The 19068-nt window shown below is 40.0% G+C and overlaps 1 protein-coding gene across 3 annotated transcripts in view; it reads right to left on the minus strand.

Moving 5' to 3' along the window:
• MINDY4 (MINDY lysine 48 deubiquitinase 4) overlaps nucleotides 1-19068 on the minus strand; it is a 65275-nt gene that overhangs the window by 19568 nt on the left and 26639 nt on the right. For all 3 annotated transcript variants that reach the window (XM_072329852.1, XM_072329853.1, XM_072329854.1), the window contains exons 12-15: nucleotides 18220-18285; nucleotides 17576-17643; nucleotides 2595-2658; nucleotides 2277-2438 (exon numbers count right to left, since the gene is read on the minus strand). In XM_072329852.1, coding sequence (XP_072185953.1) covers nucleotides 2277-2438; nucleotides 2595-2658; nucleotides 17576-17643; nucleotides 18220-18285 — 360 coding nt within the window. The remainder of the gene's footprint in view (nucleotides 1-2276; nucleotides 2439-2594; nucleotides 2659-17575; nucleotides 17644-18219; nucleotides 18286-19068) is intronic.

Below are 19068 nucleotides of genomic sequence, written 5' to 3' on the forward strand. Positions count from 1 at the left end.
AAATGGACCATCATGTTTAACATGAGGAAGTATGTCCAAAGCACGAACTGTACAGGAGATAACGTTAAAATCTCCACATTCAGAGATATAGTTATAGCCATAGTTCATAGAATCATAGAATGAACTGGGTTGAATGGACCCATTGAATGGAATCATTGAATGGACCCATGGGCAGGGTCTCCAATCACAAGAATGAATAGGGGCTTTTAAAAGAGAGCCTGCTTTGCAAGAGGACACAGAAATATCCTGCATCATCCCCTGAGAAATTGGCTGGGTTTGACATAGAGGGAGTTTCCCAACTCTAATGTCTATGATTCACCATAGATCACGCTCAGGATCTTCTTAGTCCCAGGGGGAAAAAAAAAGATAAATTACAGTTCTTTTCCATTTCTGGTTTCAGCCATCCTCACAGCCGCAACATAATTGGAGGCTGGAGCTTCTTACTGAAATACAAAGAGGAAGAAAACAGTCGACTCGAAAGTCTCAAAAGCAAATTCTCTTCCCAGTTCCAACACATCAAACTATCGGTGCCATTTGATTTTCTAAACAAACAGGTTTGAAACAGCAAGCAGAATCTGGCCCCTTTCACCGAAGCTGCAGTAGGGTCTGCCCAAACTTGAAGGCAGACTCCAGCAAGAACTGACTTGTGCCCAGCCCTCAGTCAGGCCACGCAATGTGCGCCAGGATGTATGAACTGCACTGCTCACAGATGTTCTTAATAAAAAGCGTGACAATTGGCATCAGATGCCTAACTGGTGTAGACTCAACAACAAGAAAAAAAGAGAAGACAACATGTACTGGGGCTTCTGTAGCTGATGAAGAGTTTCTGGCTTTGGAAAGCAGATCCCCACTCCCAAGTCCAGCCAAAAGGATGGACCCTCTCCACTGTATAATTTGCAGAGTGAGTGGAAGACGGTGTCTGATTCTCTGGGAAGCTTTGTTTTGTTCTTAGATGAGAAAGAAATAGCTCGTAGCTGCACTGACCTCAGTGACCATCTTGCTATTTAGAAGTCATTTTCCTCACTGGAGAGTGGAAAAAATGCTACTGCAGTGCAAAACCTTTTTATTTGAGGTTTTAAGTGTTACATTCTTTATGGGAAAGGACAGTGAGCTTCAAATAGACACAGAAGCTAATTTATTTTTACTTCAGTTAGTTCCGAATTAGTCTGAATTGGAAATGTTGAGATATGCTTTATTTACTGAATTTAAGCCTGATTGTAACCTGGTAAATGATGTAAAGCATTGCATTAATTAGAAGTAAGAGGAAGTAGAATTTTCAGTAGTAGGAAAACGGAACTGCTTTCAGCCATATGGGAAACACTGAAAATCTAACTCTGTTTTCAAGCATACATTTATATTAGACAAGTACAAACAGAATCTGTGCTAATAACCTTCCAATTTGTATAGAGGCACTGATGGCAAATCCAGATGGGGCCATTAAAGTTATCTCATCTAACACAGGCATCAAAGAAAATCCCAGCATCAGACACAAGACTGTCTGTGTTAGATAGAATATGTCATTAGGAAAGATGTCCATCGTGATGGTGATAAGATCTGCTGATGGAGAAATCAGAGAAATCCTCACGCAAGTTTTTCCAGAGGTAAATTAATGGCTGTTCTTTTCAATTTTAATCTATCTTTCTCAATTCATGATAAACACAATTAAAGTATTAATTTCATAAACATATTAAAGGGAACGATCACATTCTGTTGCCTCTGTTGCCAGCTACGTCCATTGTCTGTTATTGTTGCTAACACAATATGACAACTTCCAGCATTCCAGCATGAATTAGGTGATGCAACCAGTCTGGCTCCCAGTCACACAAACTAATGGCAAACCGACGCTTAAGGTAAGCATCAGCTCCAGATACAGCCTGTTATGTTTACATGACCAGAATATAATCACCCACGTGTGAGTTGAGCAGCTCCACTATAATCAGCAGAGATCTGGTGAATACAATCAGGGGAACAGCAGCCATGTGTCAGCTAGCAAGATGACTGCCACTGCAGGAGATCAGTCAGAAACACATGTAGGCACAGAACGTTTGAAATGCTCAGAGACTGCCCAAGCCATCTACAGAGGGATGTGTGACACAGGACCCACATCCAAAAGTTGACCATGCTTTGTGTTGGGGCATCTGAAATAGCACTGGAACCATCTGAGTGAGCAGCAGAATCAAGCCTATAATTTCTCACTTTCTATATTCATTCCAAAACAATTCTAAAGTTGTTAATGGTTTCCTGTTTGATTAAAATCAGAAGAATGGAAAACATACCTGGCAGACGTCGTAGTGCTCAAAGAGAGACAGCAAACCGATGTCACTGCGGCTTGTGATGCCTTTCAGAATGGTGATATTCCCATTTCCAGAATTCAGCTCTATCACATCATTGAAAACATTGGACACAGCTTTTCCAGTCAACAGCAAGTTCACTAATTCCTGTTGGTGACAGATTTAAAATAAGCTGAGTTTTTCCAATGCACACCCAAAGGTGTATGTGTGTGCGTGTAAGAAATGCCACCTCCTCCCAGAGGTGAGCACACAGCTCTCTGTGCACAGGCACACAGCATCTCCAGGGCTCCATGCTTCCCTTACCTGAGTGCAATAGCCATGGCTGCCGATCAGCCGGTTCGTGAGGACGTCGAAATCATTGCGCACCCTGGAAAGGAACAGGGGATACTCAAGCACAGTTGCCTCTTTTCATAAGACTTAATATCTCTAAGTCCTGGGGGAGAAAAATACTCTATCATTTCCAATATGAATATAACTTTACATTTTGGAACTTTATTCAAGATGATTTTTTTTTTCCTGTGCTTCTGTGCTTCACAGAAAAGCTATTTCTTACGTTGATCTCAATTGCTTTCACATATCCCTACTTGGGTATCGTTACCAAAGCATCACCAATTAAAACTGGGTTCTTCTCCATACATACAGCCTTCTGCCTCTCGTTTGTCTTGCAAAGTCTCCTGTGCACATCAGTATCCACGGTCCTTTCTAATTAGCGTGATTATTTTTAAAAAGAAAAGACATTGCTTGCTATAAAGCAACAGTTAATTTCACCTGGTTACACTAGAGCTAGCTTGAATTTTCTCTTCAATATCGCTATACATGCTCTGTGAAAAGAATGTATTTCTTAAGAAAGAAGCTGGGACACCCCTACACTTCACCTCAAACATCACAAAATTGTTTTTCTCTGGCAAGACCTCCAGCCCTAAAGATTCTTAGAATCATATAAAATTTGTCTTAGCCATCAATTCTCATTTTATTTTTAATTTCAATGATAATTTACAGGTTAATCTCATTACAAAAAAATAATAATAATAATAATAATAATAAAATTTAAAAAAAAAAATAATTGTAATGATAATCTCTCCTGCTAACGGGAAATCAAAGAAAAGACCTCAGATAGTGTGTCCATGATATGGAAAATCCTCGTATGCAACACTGTGAGGAATGGATGGAGCGATAATGATCTTTGGATTTCAGCCACTTCTCAGTTTGAGAAACAGTTTCATCTTGAAAACGCCGTTGCCTTGTTTGAAATGAGTAGACTATACAATATGCGTCAGTTAGGGACGATGGGACATAAGAGAAAGACAATAGGAGGAAGTTCTAATTTCATCTGTAGGTACAAACAATATGGGAGATTAGAGGTGTACCTCAGATTTTTAAGGAGAAGAACATCTGCCTTTCAAATCATCTCTGATGATGAGGAAACAAAACACCAGGCATATAGCTAGATGATTTACATCCATTCTGAAGGGGTTTAAGATTCTGATTCATACCCCCAAAGACTCACCAACATCAGTGCAGGTGTAATCATTGTTATGACAAAAGGCATCAGCTTACCAAAAGCGTAAGCGCCCTTTGTGCACTGTAAAGACATCAGATAACTATAACAGCGTGTTTTGTTTTCTGCTGGACTGTGAAGAGATCCAGTGATGACAAGTAAATAGGAAGCGTTTGTTCGTGCTGGTATCTTGGCTACCAGGCACTACTCATTCTACGTTGTCACTGCGTGGAATTTTCCATCTCTAATTTTTAAGTTACATTAAAAGAGAAAACCTAATTTTAAGCCATGAGACTTTTAAGTCAGCCTTAGTACATAAGCCTAACTGGAGCGAGGCAGAAGAATGCTGACTGCTGGCCCCCAGTGATGGTCTTTGTCTCAACTCATAGTACAGTACTATGAAACCACTCAGTTAGATAGATAACAAGGTACTCATTTCAAACATCTCCTGGAGAAATACTTAAAATTAAAGGTGTTCAAACACACTGAAGCAGTATCTTCAATAGGGATCATCAGTTCCTGAGCCAGAACTTTCACAGCCAAAAAGTGGATGGTATCTGCTACATTTCAGATCACTCCATAAGAGCTCACATCGGGTTAACATACATATACTAACATGCTTCTCAATGGCCATGAAGACTTGGTTTCAACTATTGCTATGTTTCAGTTCTTGCAGAGATGCCTCCAATGGCTGAATTCTCCATTCAGCAGTGCCAGAACTCCTTTTTCCAACTTTTGTATATTATAAATTTTGTTTCCTCCATGGCCCCGCTTAAGATTCTGTGCTTGTCTTCAGCCTTGCAGAAACTGCTGGCTTGGAGTTATCAGAAAGTAATGCAGCTCCTGAGAGTTTCAAGTACTGGAGACGTACAGATCATAGAATCATAGAATCACCGAGGTTGGAAAAGACCTCCGAGATCATCCAAATGTCCTCCTACCACCCAGCAAACAGAGCACCTGTCCAGGCCATGAGCTGCAGCTTCTCCAGGAGAATACTGTAGGAAACAGTGCCAAGGGCTTTGCTAAAGTCCAGGCAGAATACCTCAACAGCCTTCCCCTCCTCCTTGTGGGTCACTCAATCACAGATCAGGTTGAACGTTCTGAGTCAGCCTTGTGTCTGGCTTGAACTGTGGCACAACCTGCTGATCTCAAGGTAGCCGTCGCGGTTTGTATTCATCAGAAATGTGCCTCACGTTTTCAAACTGTTCATCTAATTCAGAACATACAAACGATTTAAAAAATATCTTCAAGGAGTTTAAGGTAGATGAGAGAAAGTCAGCACAGTTACAATCAGTGGGTACTGTAAAGGCAGTATAAGCCTTAGCACTGATAAACTAAATTATAGTGCTTTGCTGGACTCTACTCAAGTTTAAAAGTGCACAAATACAGATTCAGAATATAAACATTTTGAGCTCTGGATGTTACAATACAACATAACGTGCAACGGATGAGCTTGAAGAAGAAATAACACTGAATTGGGTAAATAAGGCATTCTTTAAATGGTACATATGCACTAATTCTCAATGTATTTCCAGGAAAACCTTTGCCAAGTCTCTAAAGGAGAACATCTGAACGTTGCGTATTAAACACAAAAGTCACAGACAGATGTGACACCAGCACAACTGCCAGCCCATCAAAATATGCTATTCTAATGATAGATACTTTTCCTTGATATCATTTGGATTGATAGCAACTTAAGAGCAGAACAAAATGAAATGATATAAAGTAAAAAAAAAAATGGTACGTTTAAACTGTTTGAAAGCCCTTAACTCTGTGGCAAAGCTGTAATTGAAAACTGGTGACCTCACTTTGTTCATGGCAACAGACAGCTATATTAACAAACACACAATTACAAGTCTACTCCCAAAATAGAATTTGGGTTGGGAGGGAGAAAAACTCCTCAAGCACAAGGATTTCAAATAATTACAATGGGGATGTGGAAAATGACAGGATGGGCGACGGGTTTATTGTGTAAGTGTTCCTCTTTCTCTTTTTTTAATACTGGCACACTGCAAAGGCTATAAATGAATGTTTCAAAATGAAGGGAAGAGCCCCTGTGTTAAGAAGAACATAAAATCAAGGAAGTGGCATCCGTCCTGTATTTGTCACTTTCTTCACTTACCTGGTAATTTCACAAAGTTCTTATACAGTGCGTATGCTCAGGTAATCATGCACATAAAAGTCATCTTATCTGTTGCAACGGGGCGTTAACACAGTTTAGGAAGTACTTGTATTTCAGAGGGCAGATCTGATGTGAAAACCAATGAAGCTATCAGACCATTCAACACTCTGCTCCATTTTCCAAAACAAATTATCTTTACCTTGAATGTAATACGTCCCACTGATGAACACATCAAGCAAAGATATTAAACCACGATCTTTTTAACCACAGTGACCTTATGTTTAGCAAATGGAGCTGAATAGCATGCAGTAAAAGAGGGCAGTGGCTTCAATTTGGCAAAAATATGACCACGTTTTTATAACCGCCCTATTTTGTAGTAAGATCACACTTACTCTTTCATCTCCTTGGAGACTTTTTTAAAGAAGGAATCACAGAATCACCAAGGTTGGAAAAGACCTCCAAGATCAAGCACTTCAACCATTCACTCACTCCACCACCATTTCCCCACTAAACCACATCCCTTGGTTCAACACCTAAACATTTATGAAACACTTCCCCAGTGGGTGACCCCCTTACCTCCCCAGGCAGCGCATTCCAGTGCCTGGCCACCCCTTCAGAGAAGAAACTGTTCCAAATATCCAACCTAAACATCCCCTGGCACAACTTGAGGCCATTCCCTACAGCTTGCATTTAGGAGCACACATTATGCCCATAAAATCAAAACCATTCATTTCTGAACTGCTTTGATTTCCCAGAGGAAAAGACGAGACTGGGAAGATGACAAAGTTAATTTGCCTCTTAGGGACTGCCCAATTCTTTTTAATATTTAAAGATGGATGCAGAGTCTTCATTCAACCACTCTTCTTTAGAAACCAGTATGTCCCGAAGTTAACTTACAGGACCTCAGATCATTTGTAGAGCACAGTAAAATACTGGGAAATGTGTTTTCCCTGTCTGGTGAGTGTAAAGGAGCCTCCTATGGTCTGGATATGGCCACCCTGTCATTGCATACCAAGGTTTGGAAAGATAAGTCATGCTCACAAATACACCAGTAGTGTGGGCAGACTGAGTATGTATTTTTAGTTTACAAGCTGAGAAATGCAGTTGCTATAGAAATAACAACATTCCATAGCCAGCTTTAACAAGAGACTGCCCTTGCTCAGAGAAGCCAACTAAAAGCAATGCATGAATGCTCACACGTTAAGTCATACAACCAGTTTGCTTTAAGTTATAACTCAACAGAAATTAAGTACTTGGTTTCCCTAGTTTACATTTTCCCTTTCTTGCTTTTCTCAGCATTACTTCTTTTATAGGAGAAAATGTTACTTTGGAAGAATACAAAAGAGGACTTCAAGAACAGCATAGGTGAATTGATTTCATGGTGGGTCAAAATGCACAAAGACAGAGCAGAACCAGAAAAAGTTCAGAGGTCCAGAAGAAACCCCTGCCAAGAAATGGAGCAGCTTTCATATGAGAAGTGACGGCACAGACCACTCAGCTAAGGAAGGAGACAACTGATGTACAACAGAGGACCAACAATTTCTCAGTGATAAGAAGATGAAGAAGGACCATTTACTCAGTGCTGCTCGTAACATGAACCAGGCAACGATCTGTAGAATTACCAGGCAAGAACAAAAAAGAAGGAAAAACTATTTCACAGGGCACATAACTACACTGGGGAACTCATTGCCACAGAATACCACAGAGGCCGAAAGAATAAGAGTTCAAATGACTGCCCTATATTCACCCCATTTCTTACATAGTCTCCCTCAGCAGCCACAGCCTTCCACTCTCAAAGATGGAGTACGAAGCAACATGGACCTTTAATCCTAAACAGGCAGTCTTACTAAATGCACATCTCAGCACATCAATTTATATTAGCCACGGTATGGACCACAGCTGGGATAAGGCAGAGTTGCAGACATGGGAAAGAAAAGAAAATGATGTTCTCTGTATCTGTCTGATAAACTTTGGCCATCTCAGTTTCTTTCACAGACAACCACATTCCTTGGTTGCTCTCTTAGCTTCCCATACTTTTCACAGGGGTAGCTTAGGAACCTGAAATCTACTTGTAATTTGACCAGGTTTATCGAGTCATTGATGCTTTTTCATGTTGTCGTAATGTTGTTCTCTGAATTAAATAATGCTTCCCAGTCCTTCTTGTTTCCTTAGCCCCAGTCATCTCCCATACTGTAGATGACAGCCACATCCTGTCTCAAAATTTGATTTTCAGGCCACAACAGATAAACGTTTTTTCTCCTTTTATAAGACAAACTTCTCATTCCCCGCTCTTCCCTTCACCTACACTTCTTCTAGCATTAATAGCATTAATAGGTGAACCAATGGGTGGATGGTATTTCTGCGAGGACATATAAATGCCTTGCACAACCTTTTACTCCTCCTCAAACTATTCACACTGAAACAGCCCAAGAGTAAATCCAAGGTTATTTCTTATTACTGGATCAGTGTCCCCTTGTGCTCCACAACTCTTCCCAACTCCTTATCTTTCCATTTACAGCTGATGAATCCCCATAGTACAGCAGTGAGTCCTCTCTGTTTGCATGACCATGTAATTTCTGCAGTTAAAATAAACTCTTCTGTTATTCATAAAGCTGAGCCAGCTCTTCTTCAGAACCTGATTCCTTCTCTGTATTGCCAGTATCTTTCAGCTCTGAGTGATCAGTACATTTCAGTAGCACACCACTCCTTTTCCCAACATTACTGAAGGGGATATTAAGGAAATGTAATTCCAGACTGATCATTGATGAATTTTATCGGTAATTTTTCTCCACATTGATGTCTCTTCTGAGTACCTTTTGTTATCATCCATACCATTCCTTAAATATCTCCTGTCATCACACCAGTAAATGACTTCCCATATGGCGTGGTGTCGAATGCAAAAAGCTCATCATTTCACCATTAACCAATTTTATTTTGATGGTGTTAGGGTTTGTTTGTTTGTTTTTTCAATTTAGCCAACAATTCTCTTTGACTTTTCCCCTGTTACCATAAGAAATCCTTCTGTTGCATGTCCTTACCAAGCATCCTACCTCCCTCTGTTTTGCGGACCCATGCGGTTTACAAGCTTCCTAAATGTTCTTAATAGGGAGTGAGGAATCATACATGTCTTCATTATTTGTGCAAATTCCAGTTCTTTTCCTTTTATTTATTTATTTTTTTCCCAATATATCAGTCTTTTACACACCGAGACGTCCAACAGAATGAATGCACAGACCCAGAACATTTCTTTTTTTGTTGTTTCCCTATTGGTAACTTTTGTTCTCTGCTCTTCAGTGCAGCAAACTTCTTTCAGTTTAATTCAACTCCTACTTGCCTTAGTGGTTGTGTTGCCACTTGAGATACATTCCATATCTTGCAGATATAAATCTTCCTTATCTCCAGATCTTATCTGACAGATGTGCATGTTTGTATTTAGTCACAGCCTACTCTCTTTTATCTTGTCTTCCAAATCCCATTCTACCATCATGTCTGGCTTTATCACTTAGTCTCTGGATCCTCCTTCCCCCAAGTGTTGCAAGGTGACAGTTCATATATCAATATATTCCACTGCATATTCACCTCTGAAAGAACATGAATCACAGCTTCAAACCTCAGTCCCTCACCCTCCTTTCAATACTGTTAAGGCTGTCTTTCTTACTGCACTGCTCCTCTTGTCTTTCTTTGAAGAAATACAAACTCCTTTCAAGCACATTCCCTAGCTTATTGCTTCTTAGCAGATGGAGCTGCAATCTGTGTTTCATTAAGATTCCACATAAATAAAGCCAGTATTTATCCAGTGAACATGCAGCTTGAAAAAACCTCTATCCAATTCACACAACAGAAAACCAAAGGCATGAAAGATCCTAGTGATTATCAACACAACTGATTATCAACTGCATGCAGTCTATCCAGCAGCAGATACAGAAGTTCACTTACCCAGAGAAACAAGGACTGGTGTCTTTCCTAGCAAGGACTGGGTCCCACACAAGCTCACCTGCTTGCTGTCCTTTGGTAAACCTACTCTCATGCTTCCTCCATATTGTAAAGTCACAAACAGTCACATCACCAATGTGTATGTTTCAGTTAGGTCAAGTTGCTTCGTATTTTGCATTGCAACATAATTAACAGCTGTTTTCCCTTAGACATAACTGCTTATCTTTTTCCAACACCAAAAGTCTAAGTGGTAAAATACATGAGGACATGTACTTACATTACACGACAGTAAGCAATGAATGAAAACTGGTCACGCACGTAATTTCCCCTTGTTGATGGTCTTCCAGGCATTCTCAAGTGGGGGGAAACTGTTTCTTTTCCATAGAAAACTGGTTCATAAAAAATACCTATTTCCACCAAGAACAGAGTACGCCTACGAGACTAGATCTTTTATGGAACTTGTAATTGCTTTTGCTATTGGGCAAGCCACATGGTGATTTCACAGAGAGCCTTTTGTCACCAGCAAAACTACATGAGAAGATTTTAACATGGGAATAGGTGCCATTTAAGGGAACTCTAAATTAGAGATTGGCTCAGCGACAGGAAAAGGTGTCTGTTCAAGAAAATGGATCGAGGGTGGAGGACTATTGTTCCACCCGCAGTTCATGTGCCAACACAAAATCGCTTTATTTTTTATGTCCTACGTGATTGGAAGAGGCAAAGTGTAAAGTAACATATCAGAACCTGGGTTATTTCACAATGATAGAGCTGGGCAAGGATACAGAAGAAAATGTCTCGATACATGTCATTACAACAATGCTTATCTTATTCCTCTCTCAATAAAAAATTGGCTGAGCAAAGATAGTCTTATTTTGAGCCTCAGCCTTTCTCTCTGTTTGACAGAGGGCTTTTGATCTTTATTAAAATTCACAGGTATTGCCGTACTATAAGTAAATTGTGTAAATATGCATACATAACAGAACAACTCCCCAGGAAATGCTGTACTACAGAGACAGGAAAAGTGAAGACAAAATTGCTGGATTTAAATATTTATATACATACACAATTTGCCAGTGTACCAAAGCAAGAAGATTACTGGCATGCGACTCGCAACCAAATAGTTACAGAAGCAAAGCCAAGTTGGCACACTTTGTGTTTGAGCACATTGCATGGCATAATAAAGGCAACCGTGCAAAACTCTTCCAAGATCCTCTGAGCACTTAAAAATCAGATTCTTAAGATAAGCAACGTACATTTAGGAAAGCGTACAGGTTCTGCAAATGCTAGAGAGAAAGGCTTTGAATAGCCAGAGGGGGACTGCAGCCACTGGACTTTATGTCTGTGTGAGGGCTTGGAACGAGATGATCTTGAAGGTCCCTGCCAACCCAACCCAGTCTGTGATTCTATGAAGTCTAACCAAGTCAAAATTTCTCTTTTCTCTAGTTTGTCAAGTGCAGCTGTGCTTCATCTGTTATGAAAAGGATGTTTTTGGTGATGGAATAGGTCTACTGGACAGATCTCAATGCAATTTGTTGCTTGTTTTCACTACAAGGAAGGATCAGAATGAGATAGATACTAATAAGAATGTAATTACTAGATGTCACAAGGCCTACCAATCAAATCACTATCCCATTAAATAAAAAGGCATCACCCTTTGAAAAGAAAAACCAAAGCAAACAAAGAGAAAACAACCCAAAAAATGAACAACATGAAGAAAAAGGGGGGGGGGAGGGGGGAAGGAAAAAAAATAAAGACTCAACGCCAAAACTTGGTAAGTTCAGAAATGGAGAACAGCACACATCATTTTGAAATGGGTCTGTATTTCTGGAAGAGAAAAGGCTGCAACAGAACAGTTAACAGAGTTGTAGGGTCACAAAAAAAGAAAAATGCCTGGATGCATATTTTCCTAGGTTTATAAGTGGCCGATATTAATAAAGCACTCAGCCGCCTCTCAACTTGCAAAATTGCATTTTCTTTTCTTTACAGATAGTGCCCTTGTTTTCTTTATTATCATGCAAACACTTGAAAGAAAAAAGTGAAAAGATAACCAAATGACCAGTGCTGACCGCAGCACTCCATCTGCCATCTGCTATCAGTAAATGATAAAGTATCCATGCATGAGGCAACGAAACAGACTGCAAACACTGCTGTTCTGATTGCAGTGGTCAGCATATTTGTGCGTAGCACGAGTCTGTGCTTCAGCAGAGGCTGTACTTAGTTCATAAAGGTAGCTTGGAAATGGCAATACACTGTTTTTCCACAAAAGAATTTAAGGCATTTCCTTAGCTCTAAAAGGGTCTAGTAAAGAGGTTTTCAGTCTATGAAGTTATTACATTGATCAAGCAAATTATGGCAATGACAAAGGGTAATGTTTCTGGTTGGTAAGAGGTAGACACTTAAGGACTTTCTGATGAGCAGATAAAAAACAGCCACATTCCAATATACCAATATACAAAGCTTTTTTTACTGATAAGCACATTCAGAAGGCACAGAGTGCCAGATCTCATGGGATGGTCTCATGTTAGCTTACTGCCTGCTCTAGCTTAGTCTTTCCCAGGTACCTGGAAAATATGTTGTGGCTCTTAAGATGAAGATGTATTTCTCACGTTCAGAACGATCGGCCCCCGGAGCTAGTATAACAACACTAATGTTGTTTAATTCATCATTGGTTGTTTAAAAAAAAAAAAGAGGTTACAATTGTTAGTGACCAGCATTCCTTCCTGTACCAGAAACAACAGCACGTTCTGAGCAACTTCCTCAGGAATTCTCACTCCTCTTTGGCCATTCGTTATCAGTTCTACCAATGCTGATCATTAGCGTGCAGAGTATGACAAACTCATTAACAAAATCTACAAAGCAGTGCAAAACTCTGCCTTTCCTGGCTGCGTGTGCCCCTTCCATAAAAATACTTTGAGTTTCAGTGATTTAGAGCAACTGCCCGACAGAGCTGGCTGAAATCTGGAATTTCCATTTACAAGAAATAAATCAACAGCAATGTAAAAAGCAAAGAGCCAGGCCAAAGCCAGGCTAACCCAGCACCCAGCCAGCAGCAGCAAGCATTGAGGCAGGACAGAAAACTGGGCTCAGGGAGGGCATAAGGGAAACGTGCACCTTCCTGTCACTTGTCTAGATTGATGTGAACCTCTGCATACTGCCAGCTTCCTCATCTCCCAGCACTGGAAGTTACTTATGCTGTGGATGAAGAAGTAGCACAGTTTGTTTTAAATGTGAGGATCAACAACTTCTGGACTCTGCAAAACAATATATGTTATTCCTTGTCCAGTCTTATCAAAGATCTCTACACTTTCATCACATCCAACCTGTCCCTTTCCAATACCATGGAGAAAAGAATTAATCTGTGCTCACACAAAAGCTACTCACAGAATCAGAGAATCACCAAGGTTGGAAGAGATCTCCAAGATCAACCATCCACCTCCACCAACATTTCCCCACTAAACCATATCCCTTAGCATCACATCCAAACTCTTCTTGAACCCTCCAGGATGGTGACTCCACTGCAAAGGGAAACTTTCCGGTTCACGTCTTCCAATGTGTTCAAGTTCTACTGTGTCTTCACCAGCCTGAGGAGACAAGACTACCTTTCTGCAAATACATTACAGCTATTCTATTCTGTTCCCTTATCACTGTAACTCCCAATATATCCATTCTTTTTTTTTTTGGCTATCATAGAAAACAGAAGTGATATTTTCAGAGAATTACTAGCAATGGAGCCAGAATTCCTCCCTCTTTACATAACAGCATCTCTAGAGCCCATCACCAGCTTAGTACAGTCGAGACACTTTTTCTTCATGAATAATGCTTTGCTTTATTAACACTGCAGTTCACCTCCAACTTATTGAATTTGTTTGACTACATGACTTTCATAGTGTAGAACCTCTAATGAGTGGGTCATTTAAACTGTCTTCTTAGTAAAGGAGAGAAACAGCATTTTAAGAGATTATTTATCTCACTCTAAGGTAGACATATGATGCAAGTCAAATTAATTACAGCCTTTTTTCTGGGGGGAGGAAGGTTTGGAGCGTGAAGGGAGCCTAGAAGTAAACATCTCCATAGAATGTAAATGAAGCAATTCATCCCATCTTCCTATTTGGCAGGATCACAAGTGCATGCTGTCTGCCATCTGCACAGACCTGGGAAGCACCTGCCCTCAGATCTGACTGCTCTAAGGAAGTCTCCATCATCCAAAAGCTTTGAGGTTTCATGATCCTGCAACCCCTTTTCACATCAGTTCTTGATGGGTTGAATAGCACTCCTCTTTCATTGATGCAACACATCGTTCAGTGTTCTGTCTTTTAAGCCACCATAAATGCTTCCCCATCATGCAAAATAATGTATTACGTTTTCCTTCTAATTATGCTTTAGACTGAAAGTTGAAGTAAATATTCATGGAATGGAAAATATCAGGAAGAGTATCACTGTCAGAAACACTTCAATATCCATTAATTAAAACGCCTATCTTCTTTTTGTTGAAGTGTATATCTTTAATTAATTTCAGCTGGAAACATCTCTGCCTCTTAAAAAACACTGTTTTATGATAAACGTGGTTTAATGTAATTCTGTCATTAGCCTTCCATTTTCTTATAAGAATGCCAATTAATTACAGAAGGGCAATTTTCCAAGGATCGTGATTACCGACACTGAGGGTACAAACTGAAGGCTGAAATGAAAATCGTCCCAGAAAGCTCAACTGCTGGGTGAAAATTCCATTACTTAAAACAACTCCGTTTGTCTTCAAATATTCATCCAGAGCTATGCCAGGTATGTAAATAGTTACTCACAATGCCTGTAACACCCACCAAATGGTACATATCTTTGGATGATATGAGCAGAGTTATCTGTCTCGATACTTTCAGTATCCAAAGAGAAGTACTATGACACAGCTATTCAAATCTATTACTGCAGATTACGTAAGTGAAGCTTGGTTTGCACGCCTAAAAAAGCCTTACGCAAAGTCTGCAGACACATTCCGCTGTATCTAGGAGCAGAGAAAAATCCCTGTTTCATGTAAACAAAAGATAGGCACTGATGCGGTGTACCAAGCAAGAAGAGGAATGGGCCTTTAAGACAAATTTCTGTAAGAAAGTCATGATTTGTGCTCAAAAAAGAACATTTTCTAAGCAACTCTGCCACTGTCAACCCCAAAAATATTTAGATACCTAAAAATGCAGATTTCCATGTTTAGTTTAATTGTGAAATGGAATCACAGATGATTGACTGGCCTCGTCACATTGAACCTCTTAATAACTGAGAGGTGATGGGAAAAATAACCTCTTTGCTTATATCATTAAAAAATGTTTACCATTTAGTAACAAATAAAGCAATGCCATCAGTAGCAATTAGGAACACTGCTGCCTTTGAGAATTCTCCTAGGTGACTAATGCTGTTCCTTGCTCAAATACCTTTACGAATGTATACCTCTCTGCTCTAACTAGCTTAGAAAAATGAGGGTCATTACATGTGTTATGAAATTCTCACTTTATTCACATCTGGAGCCAAAAAGGAGCAAAGCCAGTGACATGAAGTGTTATTGTAAGCAAAAGAAAGGAAGAAATGTCAGCAAAACAAAAAGAAACACATAATAATATATCTGTGAGTGCTTTTAGGAGGCTCAGTGGGTGAGTAACTGTATAAGCAAAATCAAATCAAACTTGGACTAAATGGTTATTTTCAAGACAATGCAATGATGCAAGAAATAAAAGCATCATTCAATTTACACACATCAAACCCGCGCTGCTTTCAAGCGCAGCTGCTCTTTTCATGTCAGTTATCATTGTAGGTTGTCAAGGAACAGCTCTTTTCACTTGCAGATAATTCTACAAGATTGTTACAGAAGTGGAATTTGACAAAATTAAGGAAACTTTCAGATTCTGCTCCACCCTGAGAACCACTGCTCCAAAGCAATCCATTCCATTTGTAAGCTAACAAACAAGGAAGGAAGGAAGGAACACAACTGTCCTAGACCAAACCTCAAGGAATATTTAAAAGAGGCTGCTTTAACAACTACCCCTTAGAGCTCAGCATATCTATGTCACTAAGTTCAGACCAGATTTACTTATAATCATCCTGAAATACCTCCCTGATTATTTCACACTATAGTCCTTACCATTATCATTGATGGAGAAATTGGGGCATCACAAGTGAGTGGTTCAGCCCTGCCAAAAAGACAAGATACCTGAAGCAGGCTGCTTTCAGCTGTTAAGACAGAGCATTGGCAGCTACCCTAGAGCTAATGCCTATGGCAGAGTCACATCAGGAGTGGGGTGATCACTGCCACTTCAACAGAGTCAATACCACGTTTATATATATGGTTGTGTATCTACACACCTAGAGGGAACAGAGAGACGGAGAGAGAAAATACGTAGTAGTACAACAACTACACCATTCAAAATAAAAACTAACCAAGGCTATCTAGTGTATCAGAAATCTCACAGGGCATGGGACAGTCTCTGATAAAGAACCAAGAACAGAATCATAGGACGTGGAATCACAGAATCATAGAATGGTTGTGTTGGAAGGGTTTCCAACTTCCCCATGCTATGGGCAGGGTTGCCAACCATCAAATCAGACTGCCCAGGGCCTGATCAATCATATTGTTTCCTGAACAGATGAAGAGGAAAATAGTAAAGATCTCTGAAGTCCGCTGTTTTTGACTGTGACATTGGAACAGCACCAGCCCATTCTGTAATCTGGATGGATTCATTCTGTGGGCAATATTCATTCTATGGGCAATATTTTCTTTCAGAGCTTATTCAAGACAGGAAGTATAAAGGACAAGAAAAAAACATTGTTTCAGCTTCACTGATTAACATTTGGTTTGACAGAAGCAAAAAACATCATCTGGACATTACAGAGAAGAAAAAGAGCAGCAATTCTTTGTAGATTTCAGGGCAGCAACAAGTTAAACAATACTGCAACATATCAGATAAAAAGATGCTCTGCTAAAGATGGGAGAGTATTAATCATCATATGAAACCCATTTGCAGTCTGTCAAGCAATTCCAGTGCTGTGTTCATTCAAATTTGAAAAAGAAAGCAAATTACCAGAGGTAAACACATAGGCAGAAATGTCACAGGTAGAGATCCCTCTATGCTCCTCCTGTTATTCATTATCTTTTTATATGCAACTACCAAGAGCTGATGGGCAGATGGACCTTTGACCAAGTGTGGCTGTTCCTATGTTGACAAGGACGTGGCAGGACGTGGAGAAATCATTTGCCTTGTCTGAACAGCAAATAAGACATAAATTTAGTCATGAAGAAACTGAACGTGGAATTGAAACAATTTCTCCTCATTAATAATGAGATTCTTAAAGAGATCTTAGAGGAGCAGTGGCAAAAAAATAAAATCTTCCATCGTTAAAGTGGCATGAGATAAGCTTTGTTCCTGTAAAATATCACTCCTCTGGTAGCAGAAGACAAGTGTAGATGAGCTGATAGATACTTTTTGTCCTTACCTTGTGTTTATGTCCTACATCCCTAATTCCCTCCATATGGAGTCACAATAAAGATCTATTTGGAGTCTGATCTCAAACTGACAGCAACAAAAGCCAAGATTAACTGTGCAAATCACAACTGTAACATCTGTGTATTTATCAGAATAAACATCAAGACGCTGAAAAAAAGCCAGAGATTTAAGTGCACCGTGGCTGTTTCTTCCCTTTGCACATCTTGGTTTCTTTGTAGTTAATGAAATTTGATACAAAGGCACTCACAGATTGATGGATCTCGATAAGATGACGGACACGGTCAGAAGGATGCATCCACAAGGACCGATTTCAAACTGAAAAAGAAAAGACTCGTATTTACTTTATTGCACACATTAGTCCAATCCTAAAGAAATGGAAATCTAACTGAAAGTGGAAAGAACGGTTCTCAATTATGCTACAACCACTTTTCTTTTTCGCTCTACTTGTTAAAATGCAAGGTGTGTGTTGGGGACACATCATTGTTCTCTACAGCTGCCTGAAAGGAGGGTGTGGAGAGATGGGGATCAGTCTCTTCTCCTACATAACTAGTGACGCGATGAGAATGAAAGGTCTCAAATTGCAACAAGGGAGGTTGAAGTTGGATATAAGGAACAATTTCTTCTAAGAAAGAGTGGTCACGTACTGGAACAGGCTGCCCAAGGTGTTCAAGGCATGTTCAGATGTTGTACTGCAGGACATGGTTTAGTGGGAACTATTGGTGACAGGTGGACGGTTGGACTGGATGATCTTGGAGATCTTCTCCAACCCTGATGGTTCTATGGTTCTATGATTCCACCTTCAGTTGGCTTACAGAAAGTGTTGGAAATTACATTCAGAAGCCATCACAAGACTGTTAAATACATAAATACTGGCAGATGAACACGTGATACCTGGTGAATATTCTGCTGCAGAAGTACAATCAGATCTTCATATCTTGTGGCACTATGCAGGATTAGCTGGGAGGAAACAGAAGAAAAATAAACTACCTGAAATAAGAGCAATTCATTTTAAAACATGGACAGCTGAGGGAAAGTAGGCAATACTTTAAATCTGACTAGAGAGTTTTCAACTAACATAAAGTGGTATAAGAATCTAAAGAAGTCTACCTCTTACTGCTACTTGGTTAGATGCTGTATTGTGGTTAAATGCTGCCTCTTGCTGCTTTTAAGTTCATCGAGCCGTCAGCTTGCTTCAATTTCATGCAATGCAAAACAATTCTTAGAACAACCATGAAGCCTTGGAAGCCACAGAAGCAGCAAGCAGCCCAGGAGGCTGTACCCATGGGGTGAGCTGTCTACAGCAGACCTCTATCAGAGCACTTCTTATTGCTCAGAGAATACCCCCATGACTTCTTAAACATCACATGAACTTCAGGAGAGTTGACAGCTCCCAACCCTTCCTTCCAAGCTATCTGTCCATTTTTGCATCTTCCTATTTCAACAGCAGTGATGAATTCATACAGTAAAGATGAAACGGTGCTAGCAGTCCTGCCCACAGCACGAGGCTGGAGCTCAAGGATCCATAAGGTCCCTTCCAACCTAATCCACTCAATGATTCCATGATGCATGGCTGATCACATCCCTGGCTCTATCTGGGGTTTCCTTTCCACTGTTTCACTGTGGCTGTGCCCACGTGAGCTTTGACAAGCAATACTTTGACACAGCACCATGCTGTTATTTGCACTTTGAAATGACCAGTAGCTCAAAATCACTTTAATGCATTAAAGAGTACAACTTTTC

The sequence above is a fragment of the Excalfactoria chinensis genome, chromosome 2 (genome assembly GCF_039878825.1).
Source record: "Excalfactoria chinensis isolate bCotChi1 chromosome 2, bCotChi1.hap2, whole genome shotgun sequence".
NCBI lineage: Eukaryota > Metazoa > Chordata > Aves > Galliformes > Phasianidae > Excalfactoria > Excalfactoria chinensis.